The sequence below is a fragment of the Mycetomoellerius zeteki genome, unplaced genomic scaffold, assembly GCF_001594055.1.
Source record: "Mycetomoellerius zeteki isolate Tzet28-1 unplaced genomic scaffold, Tzet1.0 scaffold331, whole genome shotgun sequence".
NCBI classification, from domain to species: Eukaryota; Metazoa; Arthropoda; class Insecta; order Hymenoptera; family Formicidae; genus Mycetomoellerius; species Mycetomoellerius zeteki.
Window position 1 is genome coordinate 60,855 of NW_017257318.1, and position 24,871 is coordinate 85,725.

General features: G+C 34.3%; 2 protein-coding genes across 3 annotated transcripts in view; both read left to right on the top strand.

Moving 5' to 3' along the window:
* Positions 1 to 22,874, top strand: part of LOC108725215 (uncharacterized) — a 32,878-nt gene extending 10,004 nt beyond the window's left edge. Inside the window, exons 2-7 of one of the 2 annotated variants that reach the window (XM_018452091.1) lie at positions 6,119 to 6,242; positions 14,317 to 14,427; positions 15,283 to 15,420; positions 15,732 to 15,829; positions 16,372 to 16,537; positions 20,950 to 22,874. In XM_018452091.1, coding sequence (XP_018307593.1) covers positions 6,119 to 6,242; positions 14,317 to 14,427; positions 15,283 to 15,420; positions 15,732 to 15,829; positions 16,372 to 16,537; positions 20,950 to 21,053 — 741 coding nt within the window. In that variant the 3' untranslated portion in view covers positions 21,054 to 22,874. Of the gene's footprint in view, positions 1 to 6,118; positions 6,243 to 14,316; positions 14,428 to 15,282; positions 15,421 to 15,731; positions 15,830 to 16,371; positions 16,538 to 16,654; positions 16,821 to 20,949 lie in introns of both variants that reach the window. The other variant, XM_018452092.1, reaches the window with a different exon arrangement.
* A 547-nt stretch (positions 22,875 to 23,421) lies between these two features.
* On the top strand, positions 23,422 to 23,963 carry LOC108725209 (uncharacterized). The gene has a single exon (XM_018452078.1). The coding sequence runs from the start codon at positions 23,581 to 23,583 to the stop codon at positions 23,917 to 23,919; it is 339 nt and encodes a 112-aa protein (XP_018307580.1). The 5' UTR covers positions 23,422 to 23,580; the 3' UTR covers positions 23,920 to 23,963.
* Positions 23,964 to 24,871: the final 908 nt, after the last annotated feature.

A 24,871-nucleotide genomic window follows, 5' to 3' on the forward strand; every position in this document is an offset into this window, starting at 1 on the left:
CACTTCGATATTCTTGTCCGACATCAAGATAAGCGGAGAAACAGGATAATATTTGAGAATGTGGTGCGCTCGAAGAAAGCGAGCGAATATTTTTAAATAGTTCGGCCATTTAAACGCAAACTGTTGTAAATGCAGCGCAATTATAAATATTGAGTGAAAAAATCATATAGACATTAACAAAGTATGAAATCACGTCACGCCAGTTATTTCGCCAACAAGTCATGTTTCTTAACGAAGAATTGAGACACGATCGTAATCGATTTAGATTAGATCAAGTTAAGGGGATCGTGGTATGTGGAGGACTTTCAAGGCCGCGACTCGCAATCCGCGGCGCTTTTTAAAGACGTTGAATGGCGTAACGCGGCTTTGTGCGCGATTCGGAGAAACTCGAGTATTGCATGAGTATCCTTCCTGTCCTATCCGAATGCATCGTCGGAGATGTCCCCGTGAACCCGACGACGCGTTTTTCGACGTACGAAAATAATGCAATGTTCGCGACTTTACAAATTTCGCTTCCTGGCACAACGATTTGCAATACGTGATATAATTCATTTAATCTATGTCACCTAGATTTTTTGGCATTTGGGAAAAGTGTTCAACTTTTATCGCGATCGAATAGCAACACGCTGTGCGAGTTTATATAAGAAGACAGATGTAGAAAGCAAAAACATTTCAGCCAATACAATAATCAATGTGTCATTGATCGTATTCAGCACAGTCAAGTTGTGCAAAAGTCGCATTAAGTATAGTATTTGTGTGTTGGATAATTACACTACCGCCACTACCGGCCAAAAGATCGAGACCATTAATTGAAAATGCCTACCAAAGTAAAATAATAATAATAACGTAGCATTACGAATACATGAAATACAGGCAGTCTAACACAAATAATACAATTAGTTTTACCAATGTACAAAGTACATAAGAGAGAGAGAGCAAGATTCAGTAGAGAAAGTCAAGATGAATAAATCATTTATGTATTATGACTTAACATATTTTTATGATTTTGCTAATTGTTTTATAATAAAATGATAATATAAAATTCTTAACAATTTAATAATGTATTACAATAAGTTCTCTAATGAATAACAATTCAAATATATAGGATGAGTGCAAAAATTCGTGCCTGATTTATTATTCACAATTCAAACAGCAATTTTGTTAAAAATGAACGAAATTTAAATTAAAAAAAAGCTTGAAATCTCTATTCTTGAATGATTACTGTATTTTTTGAATTTATGTGAGTTTTATAATTTTTACATGTAGAAAACTACGAGTTAAACAAAACGGGAAATTTTTTTTTTCATTTTGTGGATCTATCACATGTTCGAAAAAATTTGCAAAAATTTTTTAATTTCTAGTGTAAAAGCTTAAAGTTTTCCCTATAAAATCGTTTTTAAAAAATGTCTCTACGATTTTTTGTTACTGAGTTGTTGCGAATTAAATAAAAAGAATATTTTGACTTTGATTGCTCATAACTCCGTCAAAACCATCACAATTTAAAAAAACAGATTCTTAAATTCTCTCATCAGATAGAGTAAGATTTAGATTTTATTTTATTTTTAACAAAAATAGCAACTGTTTGAATTTTGAATAATAAATTAGGCACGAATTTTTGCATTCACTCTATTATATAGATATCGTGAAGGTCTATCAGAGCTTTATAGCTAGTTAACGTGCGCTAATTTAAATAATCATGTAATCATTCAAATAATATAAAACTCTGATAGCCCCTCACAATATACATACACAGAAAAAATGTTACGGTTGTCACAGTCGGAAATAATGATAATTTTCGTCCATTAATACATTTGGTTGTGATAACCGTAAGATGGACATATCTGAACAGCCATAACCGTTAAGATATGCCAATCTTACGGTTATCACAATCGTACTATGGTTCTTATAACCAAAAAATGTATTGATAGGCGACTTTTGGTCGTGGCAACCGTCTTTTCCATGTAAAATTCTTACTTTTGTTAAATTACTTTTGTTAAAATCTATCAATTTATAAAAAGGATTTGCCATCATTACTTGTCAGTATGAATGACGAAAAATGGAGAATTTATAAAATAACTTCGAAACTATAAGTGGAAAGAATGATTATACTGACTGCATGCCCGGTATGTAAGTATTGAAATGTAAGAATTTCTATTGCTCAATATTAAAAAAAATAATTTATGAACGAGAAATTAAACTGTCTCGATTATGGATTGTTCGATGTTGCGAGGATATTGGCGAGTATTGCATTTGCCAATTGTATAATTTGATCGCATCGTTTCGCCGTCCGGCGTGACAGATTAATGCAAGAAATCTTTAAATGTATCCGGAAATAAGGTAAATTACATCGATTGTCATTCAAATGATAGTGATGCCTGTGCAAGTTTGTATTGTTCATAACCGATCCCTTCAAATAATCGATGCACAAGCGAATTATTCAAATTTAACGGGGAGTTGTATAATCATAAATCGCACAGAGTCGGAAAAACGATCGCGACATAATCAGCCAATAAGCTAGCTAGTCGGCAGTGAGGAAAAATTCAAATGAAAGTTGCCATACGCAACATAACATAACTTGTTAGCTAAAAATCTTGCGTACGAGGTGAACGGGCCTCCCTTTTTAACGCGAATCCGCAACCGAACCGATAACGCCTCGACAATTTACATCAACCGATACATAGGCGGCGTTGATAACAATTTGTTCGATACTGGGAACGAGGACGGGAACGACAGGTTGAGTGAAAGCTATCCTCTGTCCATTTCCGTAAGCATGCGCAAGTATTTTGCATAATCACCTCTAATTGCTGCAATAATTATCACACTTTCCTCCATTAATGAAAACACCATACGAATATATACAATCAGTAGCTACAACATTGCGTTAAAATGTCACGACGAATTGAAGATATGTTTAAAATCAACACTGCTGATATCATGAGCCAGTTAGTAGAAATATGATGAGAATGTAGAAAATATGATTTCTCGAAATCGCTGACAAAGTGTTACAGGAAATATTTCTCAAAAGACACATGGGAGTTGGAACTCTTCATTTGATAATATAATTACCTTAATACAGTTGACATTATAATTATCCTCATTGTGAGTCCCAAGAGGAGTTTTCCTTTCTATGTCAAAGAAATCAGCAGGCTCAACGATATTCCCGCGCTATTCGAGACGAGCAATGGTAAAATAACGTGAAAGCAGAATGGCGTGGCCTAGACGAGACTGGGATTCATTGAAGTCCTCCTTTCTTCCTTTTCTCGCTAACCTCGAGTGACGCTACTAATTTTGCGTAAATGATATGTACCGTCACGAGATAGGATTCACGTGTTGCATTTTCAAACCTATTGCTCGCAGAAAAATACATTCTCTTAAATTGAGTATCCCTATACATTTTACAGAAACAAATTAATATTTCTCTTTTAAAATTCTTTAAAATATTTCGTTAAAATTCTGTTAAGATTGCGATTAGCGATAAAACTTGACTAAATTTCCTTTCTTTCTCTTTCTCTCTCTCGTGATTTTAAATCTAGGAATGTTTGTCAATCACGATGGTTCTTAGTAGTTTCAATAATAATGCAATACAATTTTGTTACTCGATTTGTTATGAATTACAAAGTTACTTGATCTACGTAGAACAATAAAATGACACCGTGTGATAAAATGACAACCATGTTCTAGTGAACGTGCATCATCTACCTTGCGCGTTCTTTCGAGAGAACTGCTCAGAACGCATGGGTGTTCACCAAGGTTGAATCGAGGCTTGCATCAGCGATGTACGTCACGCTCATACGATTATCTGTTGGTAATCGAGGAAAAACGTGGGCAGTGGAATTTCAGAAACAACACCAATCATGACGTTGCTGTTGACAGACGCAACGCTAACGTGTTTCTGCTTTCTGTATAACAAAGGCATGCAGCCACATAAACCAATCGCTTTGAGAACAATAAAGCTTCGATTACATTTCCCACCTAGATATGATACTTTTTAGATTTTTTTTCATTGCTACAGAACAAAGTAAAATTTACGTTAAATAAACTTTTTAATAAAAAATATGTGTTTTATTATCAAAATTATGCTAATAAATGTATCATCGCTAATGTTTGATGATCTAATCGATTAGAGATTGATTTTCCTTCAGCGAAAACAATCCTGATTTCAACAATCTTTAAATAAAATTAGGGAATTAAAACATGCAGATCATAAACTGACCGATCTTCCAAAATAAGTTAAACAAATAATGTAACTATATTGAGAAAAAAATGTGCTAATTTTTAATAAATATTTGTTTCAATAGTACTAACTGAATATTTAGTAAATTTAAATATATATTTATTTGATATAAGAGAACCTTTAACTCTTTCAGACCTGACTTTAATGGAATCATGTTAAAAAACTGTTTTCAAGTTTAAGTTACTAAAAAGAGCACTTTAACATAAATAATTCATAGCACAATATTAATTTCTTTCAAAATTTTGATTATTTTTCCAACATTATATTATATACGCTAAAAAAAATTCACGAAATTTGAATAAATATTTGTTTAGATAGTACCAATGGGACCATTTACTTACAGTAAATAAATATTTGTTCAATTCAAGAAAATTATACTTAATTTAAGTATTATTTTTTTAAATCGAATAAATATTTAGTTTCTGTAGCAAATGATCTTATTGGTACTATTTAAACAAATATTTATTCAAATATTTCGTAAATTTTTTTTCAGTGTACATCTGATTTCAGATAATATTGATAGAGAAAAATAATATAAACAGTTAATGTCTTCAAATCTTCAGTCTTAATACATTGCAATGTATACAAGATTTAAAGGGGTTAATTTGATTCAACTGTCATTTTTTTTATTTACCAAATATTTATCTATCATAAATGATAAGTTAGTACTATTCAAACAAATATTTATTAAAATTTAATACATTTTTCTATCAAGTGGAAACAGTTCTGTGCGGGGACCGCGTAGAGCTGTTGATATTGTTTATGAAAACGAGTGGAGCGTTGAAAGAAACGCTTTCGCGAAACAGCGGTACGTTTTATCAGCAATCTGCGGACAACGGATCGAGCGAAATGCCTCGTGGGAAGTGACTCGTGTACGCAAAAAGAACGAGCACGCGTTTTCGACGCGCAGAAATGTTTCTTTCCGTCGCGGACGCCGACGCGACGGTTGCGATTCATGCGTTAAGATTTCCCGCGTATATAGCGCGATGTATCATTATACTTTCTACCAGACGTTGAATCGGGAAATCGAAGACGAACTTTCTAGAAAATAGATCGTAACGATTCAAGCCGGCATTGATGTCCGCTCGCCGAGGACGAGTTCCGCCGGATCGGTGAGACTATCAACCATGAGAGACCGCCGCCGATCGGGGCGAAATCGACGCACGCCTACCACACGATCTGAAATTCCATTAAATTTCGAGGACGGCATGTGCGAAGTCGAACGTAAGAAAGCACGGAACAACTTGCTTGTCGACACGCACGAGTAAACGCTCTCTATATGGATTCTCATGGTCTCTTCATGGGTGGGCTCTTCGAGGAATATCGATGTCTCGAAGTGACGTGAAATAAAGCGGGCGTCATTTTCTCTACTCGTAATTTCATCCATCGATCAATTTCTTAATATAAATAGTGAAACTCGCGTGAGCATCAATCGCGCTATGATTTATTATATACACAGATTTTTATATCGCTAATTCATTTTAAATCGTTCGTTTTCAGCCCTATTTTTATAATTAAGTCTTAAAATAGTTTGACGTAAACCAATTAACTAGAATTTAGAATAAATCCTGAGAAGGCAAAGCTGCTCGCCATCTCTTTCGCTAAAAACGCGAGAGGGAGAGATTCTAACAGATGTTCTATCACAAGAACGCGATATTCTTACTTTCTAACGATAATAACATTTTCGCGAAAGGAAGAGCGCGTATACACTTCATCTGCATTCGCAAATACACGTCCGGTAGCTCTCTCCGTAAGGCGAATTATTCGTTGCGACTTTGTTCTTGCCCTTTCACTTCATCATCGTTAATAATGCATTTGGTATAACTTTCGTTGAATAAGAAACTCAACACTTGACGCTCAAAGAATTTTTTCTTTCTGTTACAGCAATACGCGAGCAAGCATGCCGAGCAAAGCCATTTGGTGGAACAAATGAATATGAAATATTATTATTTCACGAGGACTCAAGGTCTATTTAGGATATGTTATCCTAAAGAGAGACCACCAACGGGTAAGAATTCTCAAGTAGAGTTGATCATTTAGTAATTAAACATCATGCATGATTTAATAAAAGTTGCGAGGAACTTGACGTGACATCCTGAATAGATTTAGAGACGATTTGCAGTTAAAAATTATTTCGGTATATGTTATTTTTTATTTGATGAATATTTTCTTTTCATCAAGCATTCAATTATTCGCTATTAAGATCAACATCACTTTATGCATTTTGCTATTCCCATATTGGTGGTTGCGAAAAAGTTTTAAAATTACTTATAACGTGTGTAATTATTTACATTATTATTTTTATAGTACATTGTCAGCGGACAGGTTATATAATTACGTCAAATAATGAAAATTGCAAAGAATTGGACTGGCGTCTTATCCGCCTTTGATCAGTATCCTAATAATTGTGTTAGGATCGGCAAATTCTTCCGAGTTCCTCGTTCAACGACACCCCTTACGCGGCCTTTAGGAAACTTTCTAAGTTATGATCTCGTAATGTCGTAGGTTATCCGATCCGACGTAATAGGTTAACAGTTTATAATCAGTCGCACAGACGCGCACAATCTTTGGAGAAAGGTACATTTTCACCCGTTAGCTCCGCCACGGTGTATCTCGCGGCGCTTTCTCATCCTAGGATTCATCATCGCATAGCCAAGCGTTATGTTTTCGTATGAAAAATATCAACGCAATGGATCATAAAATACCAACGTTCACTTTCTTGTTTATTGAGAAGTAATTACCTCAGAAAAAATATAGACATTAAAGCATTCGCTTGCTTTCAAGTTAAATCCTTACAAAAATACTGATCTAATACTGATCAGTTTAACACTAAAATACAATAATTTATTATTTATTTATTTATTTATTATTTATTATTTATTTATTTAAGCACGTTGTTATGCGTTTTTAGTACCCCAAATAAGTAATTAATTATTGTCTTTTGGTAATAAAAATTGGCTAGTATTAGATTTCTGTAAACAAAGCATCTCTGTCTTATAGTGGAAACTTTTGAACAAATTCTTAATTGTGGCGAAATATTTAAAAAATTTATTTATTTTAACTGTAAAAATCCAGGGGATTAAATTATTTTATAAATTGTATGCAAAATTATCATCAAATGAACTTACGATGAACAGAAACACATAAAATAAAGTCGATTCACTGCGGAGCAACGCATTAGGTACATCCGCTAGCTGTTTTATTTTGTTTTACAACAAATCAATAAAAATGATTATGTAAACGATCATCATGGTTTTTCAGGCACTATTTCGAACGAAATAATAACGGAAATACGGAATTCTACCTTTGAATCAACTTGCGTAAAGTTTTTACGTTGGTATCGACCGCGAGAATCGTCGTCTTCAATTACTTAATGGACGATAAGACTTGCCGGATTCGAAGACTCGGGTCTTTTTTTTTTCAGAGCGCACATCGTAAGTGGACCGTTGCGATCATAGCTGTTGCGAAACAGCCGACGTGCCAATCGATCGACCGATCGCTCGCGTGTTAATGTCTTGGAAACACAAGTTGCGTCCGAGCTTCGGTTGTCTGTGAGCAAAGAGGACAAAGTTTCCTCGAAAGATTTTGCCAAATATAAATGCAAATTTATTTTTGTGAAGTATTTTTAGAAATCTCTTTTCCTAAAATATAAAGACTAATTATTAAAGTTTGTATAAGATAAAAGTTTAAATACTCTGAAGATATAAGAGAAAGGACATAGAGTAGAGTAGCGTCGATTTTAAAAAGAAGATGCGATTAAATTAGAGTCTTAAATCCAATATTTAAAGTATTTAAACCCGGAATAAAAGTACGCATGTTACGCACAAGGATGTGATCAAATCTTACTCCCCGTGCGTAACTTCGCATCGTGTATAACGCTCTATGGCTTGGAACGCCTTTCCAATTAGAAACTTTCTACGATAATGACGCATGATATCTATATATCGTACTGTTCAGCAAGGTATCACATACTTTTAAGATAATAAATGAAGAATCTCGACAATGTTTGTCTTTGTAGATAATTAAACCAATTAAGAATGAAATACGTAACTCCAATGATATACAAAGCGCAATCATACGTAATCAAACGCGATGATACATGATTTAAAATTACAGAGAATGTAATTAAATCCGTAATCAAGGTAATTAACCTGATTATAATCATAATCTCATATAATGACTCTGATGTTCATCGTTTCATTCAGGAAATATGTGCCGATTAAATGAATTTTGATACAAATCTAGGTCACAAAGTATAAATTAAGATATTAAAGCTGTCCAATCAAATTGATTGATCTAAGCATCAGTTCCTTCGATAATTATTATATTTAATCTTTTCTCTACTAAATTTTGTCTTTAAGTAAAGAAAGACAATTAAACTACAATTAAAATAAATTGGCATTGGAAGAATCGATTTTAATCTAAAAGTTTCTATAATTAGTATATAAGTAATGTTTCACACACAAAAAACAACACAACACACACACACACACACACACACACACAGATTAAAAATCTGTCGCATAACAGATAAAATCTGTTATATTCTGGAATGCATATGCACGAGAATTCTAAAAATGAATTAAAATAATGTTAATGTACACGATGAAAAAATTTTTTTTTTTACGCCATACAAATCGACTTTTACATATCTCGATGATCACACAATGTTCATTCCACGACGTAATAATAATCTGAAATTACTATGCGAGCGGCAGCGTCGCGAGGACGTGCATTACATACGATCGAATTGTGCTGTAATCGCAGATCGGTTTCACTAAACGACAAAAAATATCATATGATAAATATGTAAATGGTTTTCTGTGTCTACGTGTCGTGTTATGCAAGGAATGTAAAGATGTATAACGTAATAAGACTTAATTTTAAATCATACTCTATAAAAAAATATACAATCATGAATGCAAAACAGCGCACTTTGCTCTTCAGTTCCAGAAGTTGTGCAAGTCGTCTTAGATAATTTCTATTTTTAGAACTATACACATTCTAGGATTAACTTTTCAAATCTCTTGTGTTATTATATTGAACGTCCGTCTGATAAAGTACGCAATTATCCGCAAAATCGAGATTTCGGATTAGACTTTCGAAAACGTCGAGCGAGCGGAGTCACGTTTCGATTCTTAAGATGGCGACCTAGGAGTTAAAAGAAGAAGAAAAAAAAGAGAAAGACACGTGCGAGTATACTTTTCATACAAGTCCGGTACGCGATACAGGTGATTCCAGTTCTTCCGGAAGTTTCAGGTTGCGCATTCTTTGAACAGGAAGGGAAAACGCGCTGCGCGTTACGAAGTGAAAACGTACCTTATGGCTAGCAGTGTAGATGCGAACATACATTAGGGAGCTCATATAAAATCCATTGTTGTTCGCACAATAGCGAACCATCGTAAGGAGGAAGCGGTGCTTAGTGTTCAGTAAAATTCCGAGGTGCACGCGAGGAAAGTGTGTCGATGTCACATGTTACGGTCGAGATTTCTCGAGATAGGATTGATTAAAAATGAATAAAGTAGTCATTGAGACTAGATCCTTCAACGTGCGCTTGAATAAGACTTGTATATATATATATATATATATATAATAAAAATACATGCACATAAAATGTCATAACATTTAATTATCTCATTAAAACTATATTTGTGGGGAGTATCGGTATTTTTAAACTGTGTGTGACAGCAAATTCTAGCTGTGTTCTAACATTCACTGCTAGTGCTGAAAATTATAATTTACGTTAGGTTAAGTCCACAACCTTGCTTTAAGATCTGGTTTAAATCAAAGTAAGTCGCTTAAAATCAAAGTAACGTTGGTGCAATCGAGCCTAAGAGGCCGTAAGCCGTAAGCTCTAAAGTCTAAGTTGTAAATGACGACTACAAATATCGGCCACAGAACTTATGAGGTCGTAAAAATTGGGTTTTGCTCAAATCGCTTAAGTCTAACGGTTAAGGTCTAAATGCTGCACAAAAACAGTTTAAAGACAGAAATTATTGTCATTTAATTTCTTTCAACTTATGACTGAAGGCCTCTTAAAGCAAAGTTGTGCAGGACCGAGCATTACGTGCATTGTAAGTTTTCAGCACTGGCAGTGAATTTTGGAACACAGTTTCTGTATTTTGTGGAAATTCTGTTAAGTGTGAATTTTGTTAAAAATCAATGTATTATATCTACGTAAAACAAATGATATGTCATTTCATGCGCCATCCTGTAAATATCAATCAACATTAAAATATAGTCATTAAAATATATTTCTATAACATACATTTAGTTATATTTTATTGGGACAGCTTCTTTCGCGTGATTTCGCAAAATATCATAAAGAGATAAGGCTTCCTTCCAAAGCCTTACGTGCGCAAAGCTTCTCCGCTAAAAATTGCGGACAACAGGTGAAATTGCTGTCCCAAAATCCCGACGGTCAGGATGTCAAGACTGCAACGATCAGTTGCTTTCTTATACAAAACGGTATAGCGGTATCCTGGTAAAGTGGTAACAAGTCGCCTCGTCTCCATTAGTTGGATAACATGAATGTAATCTCCCTCATTATCCCACCTCATTATAACACCGGTGTCTGTCTTCGAGAGGACCAAACTTCTGCAGATCTCGAAATAGTCACAGTAAACACCAGGCTTAATGATCAAACTAAACGATCTGATTCGGATAAAATGCGAGCGATTCGACAAAGCGGATGCTGAAGGCGGCGGAAACAATGCTTTCTCACCGGGTTCACGAACGAAAATACGCTCTCGCCGCGCCGGTAGGAGTACCTGTTCGGCAGGTATCGTGGGATCAGAATAAACGGCGAGGAAAGGCGAGTGTATCGCAAGGCTGGATCGGTGAGAATCGATTCTATCGGTCGTTCGATCCGCAATGGTCTGCCCGAAGAGAGAAGGAATTACCAGACGCATAAAAGGTTCCTTCGTGTTTATTCTCGTCGCTTGGCTGGAAAACAATCAAAATGATCGATGCATCACTCGTATATCGCGGTACCGTTCGCCGACCGATGTATTCGCCGGGGACGACACCTTATCGGTTTCGGCATGCCGTTTTCTTCCGGCGATCCGTTTCCGGCAGCTTCGATTTATTAGGGTCGCGTGATTGTGTTTGACCTTTGCAGTGTGAAGAAACCAAAACAAATGTGCAGTTGATTTTGCGAATAATATTAAGTGAGGAATTACAAAATTTGACTTTAAAAATTGTATTTTTATTGTATTAAATATATCCTTTAATATTTTAACATGTTCTATATTTTAGAAATATATCTATATTCTATCCCCACCTCCATAATTCCCTGTATATGTATGTATCACGTCCAAACTTTAAGGTATCCTTTTTATTCTTGGAGACATTTCGTGAAAAATCCTCTGTTCTTAAAAAGAACTCCAGAATTTTATTAATATATCTTAATGTCCTCATTAATAAAAATTATATTTAAATTGTATAATAAGACTTAATGTCCTTATTAATGAAAATTATATTTAAATTGTATAATATTACTTTTTTTTAATTCAAGTTTTATGCATATGATATATAGCGAGAATTATTTTATAATTTGACACGCAAAATTCCGTTATCGCAGGATCGGAAGTGAATTTTTCCGGAGATAACAACTTCATGGTCGACCTCGTCATATTCTGCTCGATATATATCTCCATTGGATAATATTTCATTAAGTAGGTTTTTATGGATGACTTTGTATCACGCTCTTGTATACCGTTGTCGCGTCGGTCAGCGCCGAAAATCGAGGTCAGCATGTGCGATTGCGAATGCACACGTGAAAAATCCGAAGAAACCAGTCAACGACCGGTCCGGTGGCTTTTATCTACCTGCCGGTATCGCTCGTATCACGCGACGATGCGCGATGCACGATGAAAAGTACGAGGGCTCGCCGACCGCGATCGCTCGGCATCGCCACCGTCGCCGACGACTCCTCTTCCGGAATGGCGAGGAGTGTAGCGCGTGTACAGTTAGGCGCGAGTCAACGATCTTGGCATGGCGCCTTATTTCGTTTAGGCGAAACTAGATTCAAGAGGGTCGAGGAAACGTCCGTCACCTGAATCTTAAATATTTCGAACGGTATGTTTCCCTGAGAAGGTCGACCATGAAGTTCCTACCTGCAGAAAAATTCACTTCCGGTCCTGCGATAACAGAATTTTGCGTGTCAAATTAATAAAATAATTCTCGCTATATATCATACGTATAAAACTTGAATGAAAACAAGTGTAATATTTTTATTGTATAATTTAAATATAATTTTAATTAATGAGGACATTAAGATATATTAATAAAAATTCTGGAGTTCTTTTTAAGAACACAGGATTTTTCGCGAAAATAAATAACGGAATGTTACTAATTGACTGTTTGAAAAATTTATTATGAAATCATAATAATTAAAAAAAAACTGAAATTAGTTCCATTTGTTACTTCCAACAGTTCTTTTCAACGGAAGACTTTCACTTAATCACAACTAAAGAATGAAACAAAAACCAGTAATCAACTATCCACAAAGGAGAATTAAATCTACAATTGAAAAATACACAATATCCAAAGAAAAAAAAATATTATTTAGTTCGAAATTAATGCAAAACTTTTATTTCAAATCTTCGAATCGTTCGAATTTGTTCTCGCTAAAAAATTCCTCCTTGAATCTCATTAAAGTCAATAATATGATCTGATTAATTAAAAGCTCGGGGAGTTTTTGAGATACTTTTGATGGACAATTATCAATGATTTATACATTCAGTAGAAAAAGTATATCTTTGCAACTGTACATACTTTAATACGATTGGTTCATATTTAGATCCAGTGAGAGGAACTAAGGGCAAAATAAATCATATTAAAAAATTTCACAGCAATAGTTTTTTCTGCTGAACGCAATAATTGCGATCGTCTCGGTTTGTCAGACAAGACGCGCCATTCCATTCACCAGGAAAAGGAATCGCGAAAGCGCGGCTGCTTTACAACTTTTTCCTAAGGTGGCGTTTTGTGGATTAGGATTCATTGAAGGAGTACCGTTGTAAAAGAGCCGAAAGACCGAGTGCAAGTTCCCCTCTTCTGCGGGGAATACAGGTAAAGGCATACCGCACACTTCGCGTCCGGTGATAGCGCCCGCTGCATTCTGGGTCGCATGCTTCTCGAGGCTCACGCTCGTTGACGCTGTCGGGACTGTGGGATCACGAAACACTGATAAATCCCAGTAGTAAATTCCCCATGGAACATGATCCCCCGAGGATATCTAATAAATGCACCTTCAAGGATCCCTCACGCCTCCTCCGTTCGCAACCGGAGAATAAATGGATATAACGATCAGCACTTGGTCTCTCATTATATACATATCTATAGGAAATCACACTGAGAGATTTTTAAGATTTTTAAGATATTCTGTATTGTATACATATAAATATCCTCATAATATCTCCGAAATGTACATATTTACGAAATAAGTTTGTGAAATAAAAAGACACTGCAGATTCTCAGGCTGGCTAGAAAAATATTTTCCCGTCAAATTCTTCCATTCTAATTCATTTTTTTAAATTCTTATGTGATTTAGTAATCGAATCACAATAAATCACATTTCGCTCTCAACGAAGTGCTTCTTTAATGTGATATCGCATCTTCACAGGTGTAAAATGTCATTTCACAGTTCACTAGGATTCCACATTTATCTCGCTTAGAATGCGTCTCGATTCTAGATGTCGTAATCATCCGTTAGATGAATGTTGACTCACGTGTCTGTGCGGTTGGTGAAATGAGAACGTCGGTGATGATTAGCCAATTAAGTGTAGACTATGCGCGCCACTTGGTGAAACATTTCTTACTTCTCATAATTGGTAAAAGCAATTTGCGAACTCATAAATAATGTTTCGAGGAGAAAACATTATTAAACATTATTAAAGTAATATTAATAAATTTTCGCAAACAAAAATGAAGAGCACGAGTTTTCTTGCTATTGTAGAAGAATAAAAAAATTTCAAGTAAATAAAAAAGTATTCATGACTTATACAATCCATTTTACAGTTTGTAACGTGCGTTTATATTATATTTTTATGTTCTATTATGATTGTTTTTTTTTATTGCAGTCGAAACTTATCTGAGCCCCGTGGAGACACATTGCATGAATATTGATTATTTCATTCCGGATGAAGAAAATCAAACTAGAGGCTTCTCTGACGATGCCATGACACGATTACGTAAGTATAGCGCGATCAAATTTCTTAATATACTTGGTGTACATATATTATAATTAAAAAAATTTTTAAGTTTATCTTGAATGTAAAAAATTAAAATATCAAATTCCTATGTAGTGTAGTTAATTTATTAGGTGTACAAATTAATTCGGTGCCTTTTTTCATAATTCAAAGTTCTCACACTAAGCGAAGTACACATTTAATATTCGAAATAATCTCCATTGTTTTCGATGACTTTACACCATCTTTCGGGCAACTGACGAATGCCCTCGCGGAAGAAATTTGACGGTTTTGATTCGATAGTCATCAATAAAGGCACCGAATTAATTTGTACACCTAATATATATGTATGAATATTTCATACATTTATGTTATACTATGTATATCTACGTATGCTAAAAGGCGACATCATAAAAAATTGATTGTATGTGAGACAATATCTCTTATCCCCGTCTCTACAAATGCACATTAACTTTAATCTTGGTTCAATTTACTCTTCATTTTTTTCCAGTTCTGAGAATTAAAAAAAAGATGAAGAATAAATTGAACCGAGATTAATGTTAATCTACATTGATAGTTAATCTAAATTGATAAAAAGCATTACGTATACAAATAATATTATAGACGCTTTAAAGTTCGGTCACATTGCTATGCGGGAATGGAAAGTTTACTATAACGATTGACTTGGCAACGTATGAACGATACACTTGGGGGAAAAAACATATATAACTTCATAAAAATATATATATATTCCTAATAAATTTTTTATTAATATAAAAATAAAAGACGGAATTTTTTTATCACAATGCATGCACAAGTGACGTAACTGCACATTAAAATTTTTTATCATTATCGCAGATATGGGGAGATCCGTGATAGCTCTATTCATGGTCGCCTTTCTTGCGATATTTTCGGCATTCTGGACAGGAGTAGTGGGCTGCTGGAGAAGATCAGCAGGGAACATCACGGCTACAGCAATTCTGATGTTATTCGCCTGTCAGTATGCATCCTGAGATGTTGTTTCAGAGTTTACCCGATATTCTCTTTTGTTTTGTTTATCGGAATTAAATATTCGTAAACGAATAATTTCGAATATTGCATAATAAGATTGTTTATGAAGAAAGTAAACATTTTTTATTGGAAACGACAAGATGGCATTTCGAATAAAAATTCGCAAATAAAATTTAAAGACAGAGGTCGTTTGAAAAGATTAAATCGTAAGTTCGCGAGCGTTCGTAAAGATTCAGAAAATTTTTTATACGTATAATATGATATTACTGGAATATATCTATTTATATATCGTGCAGGTCTACTAAGTGCTGGCGGTATGGGCCTCTGGCATGGCGTCGAGTATTATGAAAAAGAAAAAATCGTCGGAGAAGAATATTATCAGCAATGGAGTAACGTAAGTACTCAATTTTTTTTCGAAACTCTATTACTTAAATATAATATCGAAATGCTCTATAAAATGTTAAAAATTGTCGTTAACTGTTATGTTAATCGCACCAAAAGACTAGGAATCTGTTGTGATGTTAATATTATTAACCGAAATTGCCTCAGCTTTTACTTCATCTCTGTAAGTTTCCTGAATTATTTATATACACACACGAATATCTAAATGTCAACTGCAACTGATCAATTAGGCAAAATACGCAAATTTTTTTTTTCAAATATAATTTTTTAAATAAAATCTCACTGTGTCGAGAGAGTACATTTTCTTGTATACAGAACCAAAAATTTCTGAATGATATAATTGAAGTGAATTACTAATTGATTTTGTAGAACACAGTAATCACAATAAATGCAATGGAGATCCAGAAATAAATTTCGCTTATCTCGCATCAGAGAAATATTCTTCCAGGCATCCGATCGCACCGAGAATTTCCACGAGACCAAGGTGGCAGGTGTAACCATATGCAGCAGATTTTGATGAAATTTTGCCCGCAGGTTTTAAGGGACAATACGGCGCAATGGTACGACTGGTCGTTTTACCTCGCCTGGCTGGGGGTAGCTACGTGTCTGGGCACAATGACGCTATTCCTGATCGCAGCATCCTGCCTGAGAAGGGAGCGTGCTCGCGAGCAGGCCCAGAACGTTCAGTACATCATGCCAGGTGACACGATAACCATGAAACGGCCAAACTAACTCGTCCCGTATTTTTTCTTTTTGTTTGTTATATACGCCCGACGCGGCACGGCACGGCACGGCACATGGGGGCAAAACTGTCTAGGTCCTGAAAGACAACTCGCTAATCTCGTACGACTGGTCGTACGTGGTCGCTTGGGTCGGCGTCGGTTGGTCGTTGGTCAGCGCGATCTTGTTTAGCGCTGCGGCGATTTGCTTGAGGGGCGAGAGAATGCGCGAGGAGGCGATGAACATGCAGTACCTCATGCCTGGTACATATTTAACACCTATTGCTTTTGCCGACTTATACGCGCACGTGGTAATATCCGACTAACGTACTATATTATTCGGCGATACTCTTGGAGAAAATCTTAATTTTAAATAAAGTTGAGGTTTTTAAAATGTGTGGATAATTAATAATTTATTTTAAAAATTTTGAATAAAAGTGATCTAAGAACTTTAGATTTGATCTCTGTTATATTATAAAAATAAGATGTAACATATATATATATATATAATTAGTAAATTGTAACGTTTTATTTATAAACGTAAAGACTATAAAAAAGATTTCTTAAATCGATAATTTTAATTTTAACTTCAAGTAGAAGCTAATATCAACGGTATTATTTAAAACACGATAAAACATTGAAATTGTTCCTCACATATTTTTATAATTGTAATAGAGGTTAATTTTCCTAAGAAGAAATCGCTCGGGATACCACGCGTCGGATTCCACGTGCACCGGGTATTTTACTAACTTTAGTTTACGATCATCGAGCTTACAAGGAACGCGTTCCTTGATACGAGGATAACGATCACCTCGTCATTATATTAACTGGATTCACTCGAATGAGAAGCGTCAACACGGAAGCAAACGATGTCATTAAACGGTTTCCCTAGTCTTACTTACTTTTTGTAAATATCTATAATAACGTATTTTACGGTTGTACCTCAAACGCTTCCGTATTAACGCATAATAATTATCGTTAGCACGATGATGCATATAATTTTATAAGTACTGTTGTCTATGAATATTAGTAAAAAGTAGTAACCTTTATTTCAGGATTTAGCTTATCCAATATTGAGAATATATATTTTAGTAAACGGTTGTAACATATATCCAAAGTTGAACAGAATTTTGTGAACTAATTGAATGACAATACAGACGAGATTAATCTAATTGCTTGTTTAATCATAACACAATCAAACCGAAAGACTTGATCCCAATAACGCCTTGTATATAAAAAGATCTCGATCCCTCTCTCTTTTTCTCTTTACATACGATTCGAGTAATATAACGTTAATTCTACCGATGAGAGAGTCCGGTGATGTTATGAAAATATTTTCGCTGCGAATTTGCGAATGCGAAAAATGAGACCACGCAAAGTTGGTTCGATGAATATTAACTCAAAATTGTAGCAAATTGCATGGGGAGATTTTTAATTTAGTTTTTTTTATACAATTTTCTCAGCTAAATTGACCAAAGGAGCGAAACCGCGCAGAAAATTATTGATCGACCGAGTATTTAAATTTGCCTCTACTCTATTAATATTTTCACGATTTTTATTAAAACTGGATTAAAAATGAGTAAGTACTTTTGAAAAGTAATAAATGCCATTTATAATATATCGCGCACGATTATATTTTGTTGATGAGTGCTTATTGAGGATAATAATTCGAAAGCGATTAAGATCAACTCTGATCTGATCGGATTTAGACAGGTCGATTATCAAATTGCAGATATCGCGTGAACGGCCAATATTAATTTTCGCGAGACTTTTACTTGTTAGCCTCACGCTCTGTTTCCGCTACGGATCGGAGCACTGTCACGCTCTAATCCTGAAGGAAACTTTCTAGTTCTCCTCCGGATGATCGACTAGATTATAGAATGCACTTGCCGTCGTAAAAATGCATTTCGAAATTTTTAGAAAGAAAACGCAACACCGAGTCATGTGATTTATATTTTCACTGATATATTTTTCCTCCCGTTAGATAATTCATACTGTAAAAATTTCTCCTAATAAGAATATTTCTTTATTAATTACAATCAAAAAGATCCATTTGTTGATATCAATAAAAAGTTTTGTTTTATAAGATTAATTATATTATCGAGTGTGTGAGAAATTTCAAAATAGCTTTTGCGTACTTTTTCATAAACTTTATTTACAAAATAAACAATAAATTTTTTAACAACTTTTTCATATCACTTTCTTTATGCAAAATACGATCTTATTTGGATGCAGTTTCTGTAATATGGTCTTCATCGTCCGATGTTACACGTAGCTGTTTTAGAAAACAGCTCACGCAAAAATAAACGTTCATGTGAGATAATTGTTTTTTCCTTTGAGTAAAAGAACGGAAAAACAGTGATATCTAGAAGTAGATGCTCGAAAGCGACACACTTGCCTAATTTTCCGTCCCGTACACCCATCGACCTCTTGTTGTAAAAGAATTTCCGTGTTTGCGCATTCAGCTCCATACGTTAACTGATTGATGTCAGAATTCATGTAGAACAAAAAAACAAATTTGTCCCATTTTGCAACGATAGAGTCTTTCTACAAAACGGCCGCTCAGAAATTTATAGAGCAGAATAAATACATTTTTCAGTAGATTAATTATTCAAAGATGCGGTGAAGACAATTAAAATAAATGTAAAAGAGAAAATATAAATTAAGAAAATTATTTTCTCAAAAAAATAATTCCTCCGACATCGATGGAGAGACAAGCAAATTAGATCCGGCATTCAATGTGTTAAGCACATATTGTTAATGATTACATATAACCAGGACTGGGTAAAATGCCTTTCGAATTTCATTTAAAATACTAATTGTAAAATACTTTTAAAAAATGTATTTAAAATGCAAAATGCAAAAGGTTTTTCGAATCCATTTTAAATGTAAAATGGATAAATAGGTATTTTAAATAGTTTTCCAATGCAAAATGATTTTTCCTGCTATAGCGGAAAAAAATTTTTATGAAAAAGTACAGAAAAACTACATAAATTGAAATAATAAATATTGAGATAATAAATATAAAACAATAAATAAAGGCTCGAAGTTACACTAATCGAAATGATGGTACAGTGAATAAGCCTATGTGATCCAACACAAGTTCTGAATGCTGTCATCTTTATTTATTACACTGAAGAGGACCCAATACCAAGGTTGAAACGTTCGTCTGTATTTTAATTTAATTGTAATTGATATATATGTACATTTACACACGAAGAACTTGTGTTGGCTCACATAGGCTTATTCACTGTACCATCATTATCGATTAAATTGAGATAAGATCTTAGAAATTCTTAATTTTTCGTAGATATTCATAGTGACATAGATTGAGATTTGTTTGTCTCAGAAATCTATAGTTTTTCGTAGATATTCGTATGTAAGACGTAAAGTGGCGTTGTTTGTGGGCGATGAACTTCTTGGTTTTTCAAACAAATAATACTATATCCCACTACAAATATCTATGAAAAACTAAGAATTTCTAAGATCTTGTTTCAATCTATGTAGTTTTTCATAAAAACTTTCCGCCAAGATGGTATAAATTTTATAAAAGTATTTTACGTTTAAAATCCGTTTTCAACGAAATTCGAAGCTCTGACTACAGTATTATAAATAAAATATTTCTGACGGGAATATTTAAAATTTTTTAATATTATGATTTCGAAACGGGATCATTTACTTCAATAAATCAAATTAATATGAAAAGCGCCGGTTACGGTCAAAATTAGATGTTAAGAGTAATATACATTTTTAGAAATGTATATAATATTTTACATAATGCTGGAACACTTATTTTTTATTAAGAGTCAATATTTATGGACTATCTGGAATTAATTTTCTCTTTGCAGTTTAATTTGCAGTTTATTTGAATATTCATAAAAATCTTTGGCCAATCATGGGACTTAGTTCTTCTTGTACGTCAACGATTCTAGGGAAAATTTGTGAAAACATAAAAAACCCATTTACCTATTTTATAAATGGTTAAATGATAAGACAAGATTCCATTTCAAATGTAAAATAAAAATGGTTTTTCAAAAACTATTTAAAATGGAAAATGCAAAATGCCATTTTCATTTTAAATACATATTTAAATTGGAACTATTTTAAATATTACCCAGCCCTGCATATGACCTACATACATTTTACAGTTTGCGAAGTAAAAGAGTAAATTCAAATCATCGCTTTATTTAGTATTATTTAAAAGTAGTAAACAATTGTTCCTTATATATATATATATATACATATATCATCTTTAGACTTTCATACATAAAACTAACCGTAACAGAGTTTAGATTATCATATTATAATTTTAAGAATTAGTTGCCTCATTTATCGCACTTTTTCCTTTAGCAGAAAAGCCAGGTCAAATCTAATCACCTTTTTAATTTTCCAGTGTACCCGCAGAAACAGCAGTACGCGTATGCCGGATATCCGGCACCGGCAGCGTATCCAGGACCGTATTATCACGGTTCCCAATACGGGCCCTACAATTACTGAAGGAACTCGGCCGATCGGCATCGATGGAAAGAAAGTATCCCGAGCACACCAGTGCTCGTCGCTAACATCGAAAATTCGCATCACTTAGCAGAACGAGGACCAAAAATATTCAACACGAAATCCGAGAGGCTCGTCAAAGTCGATCCGTGATCGCGCTCCGTGATACAAAGGATCTATCGATCCGAAGCGATCGCGTCGATCTCGAACTCGTAAATTTAATTTCAATTTAAAATTCGTGGCTTCGGATATTACGCGAGATGTAAAAACGCCACGAGATCCCCAAAATATAAAGCTCTTTTCTTCCTGCGATAGACCGATCGTTTGACTCCATCCGACCAGAAGCAAAAACTCTAGGCAATACGAAAATCCGAAAGATGTCCGAGAGAAGTGCAAAAGGAATCCGAAAAGGATTCCCTTTGGACCTTTTTACCACATCTTTTGGACATTCGCGTTGTTCGGGAAGCTCGACTTGCGCGAGACGGTTGCTCAAAATACGCGTACTTACACTTTAGAAGCGAGATTACTTTGTATTTTTCCAGTTCGATAAGTAAGATATCGATCATCTCTCACGCATCTTTCCCGTATGTGCTTATCGCAAGGGAGATATGCATTCCCATCGTACATCGTTTCCATCGGACTTCGATCGGTTTCACCGAGCTTTCTCGCATTCTCATTAACGAGCGTTACACGGGTGATTCATTCATCACGGTAACGGTTCCCGGCAAAAAGAGAAGGTCTGACGGAAAATGCAGTCGGGCGATCACCAGATTTAATAGACGCTACTCGCCTCGATGAAACTCGGTAAAAACAGTCACGAGTCTTGTAATTGATTCAATCGACCATACGTTGATTGAATTTAGATCTGAGAAGCTTGGCTCGCGTTGACGGGCGTCGCGCGTTTACTATTATTTATTTAACGCGATCGAAACTCAAGTTTCTCTTTCGAGAAGAGGACTGCCGAGTTGCGCGAGCAAAGTGGAAAACGACACAAATACGACATCACGTTCATTAACGCTCTCATCTCCTTGGTAGTACCAAATATTAAATAAATATCCTTACTCTAAAAACAAATATCGCAATTTCGTGAGAATATTTGTATGCACCGTGAACTTGGTTTTAACACTTTCGAGTGCAACGGAACAACAGATTTAAGTTGAAAGTATTGAGATACGCAATTAAAATATAAGTGATTTGAAGGAAAATCACTTATATTCTAATTGCGTATATTTTGTTATTTCCTTGCGTCACTTTATATTAATCGTACTTCCAATAAAATCTATCGTTCCACCGTTGATGTGCGTGCACGATGCAAGACTTGATTTAATTAAATTAAAAATTTTCAGTTTGAAAATGTCAAAACTACTTTCTCAGGCGTGTACAATCTACGTAACGTAAAATGTAAACGTTTATGTAATATATGGTGCTACTAGGATCGTTACGCGGTAACAATTTGCGAAGTTCGTCTTATACGTAGCTCTTTGATAATGTTGATTTTTGTAAGGTTCATTACATCGATATTTCTATGTAAGATGTTAGGAAGTAAAGAAAAATATTTCAATTATTTTATATATATATTTTTTAGCAAATAAACTAAATTAGAATTGCTCTCTTTTCCTATCTTTTTCTTTCTCTCTCTTCATAGATTTCATTTCCATGCAAATAGATTGCTTCACACACACACACACACACACACATACATACATACGCACAAAACAAACACACTCTACTTTCTCTTTTAATTTATCTCTCGTCATAGTTTATTTTTTATTAGCTCCTTATAAGTGAGCAAACAGCAATATTTTGTAAAAGAGAATATAAATTATAACATTGATTATATATTATAAAGATACGAAGAATTTGAAGTATAACTAAATTAAATATATAATTATGTAATTGCGTGATAAAGCTAAGTAAGATTTAGAAATAAAAAAACGCAAGTATAAGAAGATTAAAATAAAAAGTAAAACTAGCGAAAATTTATAAGATTTTAAATAATAGAATAAATAACACAAGGAGTTTATATCAAATTGGCATTCATATCTGATATCCTCCATTGTCCTTTATCTCAAACAATCTTAATTCTCGCTTTATTGCGCTTTATTGTACTACACATAATATAATTATATGTTATAATCCATTTATAAATTGCATATTTTATAAAAGGAAAGAAATTTACGTACAGATTCTTTAATTAATTTTAATTATGTGTTGTAACGTAATATAATAATAAACAATATTATTTTAAACTGTTTATGTGAGAACACAATCAATATTAAAATGCTTATAACGGTCGAAGCTGAATCTTTAATACTTAAATAATTCAATCATGAATTACTAAATATACTATATATACTTGCATATACGAGGGGGGACCCAAAAAAAACGGGAATTTCGTCATAACTTCTTTATTTCTCAATATTTTAACACCAAATTTTGATCACCTTCAAAGTATTCGCCATTGACCACAACGCACTTCTCCAAACGATTCTTCCATTGTTCAAAACAGTTTTTAAATTCACTCATCGGGATGTCCTTTAAGCCTTCCAGCGATTTTTGTTTCACCTCCTCCACAGTGGCAGATTCGATTGCAGAGGTGTTGTGCACGCGGAGTTCGTTCCCCCGGGTCAAACTGCCAACCAGAAGCTCTACTTGGAGGTTTTTGTTCCCCAGACTCAAAAGGAATATGAAAGGAAAGCGTTTTGCCACTGTGGAGGAGGTGAAACAAAAATCGCTGGAAGGCTTAAAGGACATCCCGATGAGTGAATTTAAAAACTGTTTTGAACAATGGAAGAATCGTTTGGAGAAGTGCGTTGTGGTCAATGGCGAATACTTTGAAGGTGATCAAAATTTGGTGTTAAAATATTGAGAAATAAAGAAGTTATGACGAAATTCCCGTTTTTTTTGGGTCCCCCCTCGTATACCATACTTGTAGTCTTTCGAACTGCGCGCCGAATTCTTTTCCGGACTATATAAACGCAATTAAATTACTGCAGTAACCTCGCGAATTAAATTGACAAGTAATTTTAATAATTTTGGGTAATATTTTTTGCAATAAATTTAATTACAGTCTTTCAGTATATTAATATCTTTATAATATGATGCTTGATTGAGCATCAAAATTATTAAAATTACTTGTCAATTTAATTCGCAAGTTTACTACCGTAGTTTAATTGCGTTTATGGCTGCGGTCCATTTGACGCTACAAACGCTTCGAAGAATTCTTTGATTAATCAATTCGTATAATTCTTTGTTCTGATTGATCGCTCAAACGCTTCGAAGCGTTTATAGCGTCAAGTGGACCGCAGCCTATGACAGTGTTCCAAATTTACTGCCAGCACTGAAAATACTACAGTTTACGTTACGTGCACTATAGATTTTCAGTACTGGCAATCAATTTTGGAACACAGCCTATATAGTCCGGAAAAGAATTCGGCGCGCAGTTCGAAAGACTATACAAATATGGTATATATGCAAGTACGTATATAGTATATTTAGTAATTCAAGATTAAATTATTTAAGCATTAAAGATCCAGCTTCGATCGTTATAGGCATTTTAATATATTGATTGTGTAATAATAATAGTTAAGACTTTAAATTAAGGAAATAGTATCGCAAAATATAAAGCAATATTTAATTTTTAAAACATGTCAAATCGTTGAATCACTACAAAATCACCAAGAAAAGTCGTGACGGAGAGCTGACTACATGGGGTGCGACATGCCTCGGTGCATGAAATATTTTACCTGGAAAAGGTTCGATTGCTGCCAGCAAAGCGAAAGCCCGACCGTCAGAAGGCGCGCTGGAAGGTAAGTGCGTGG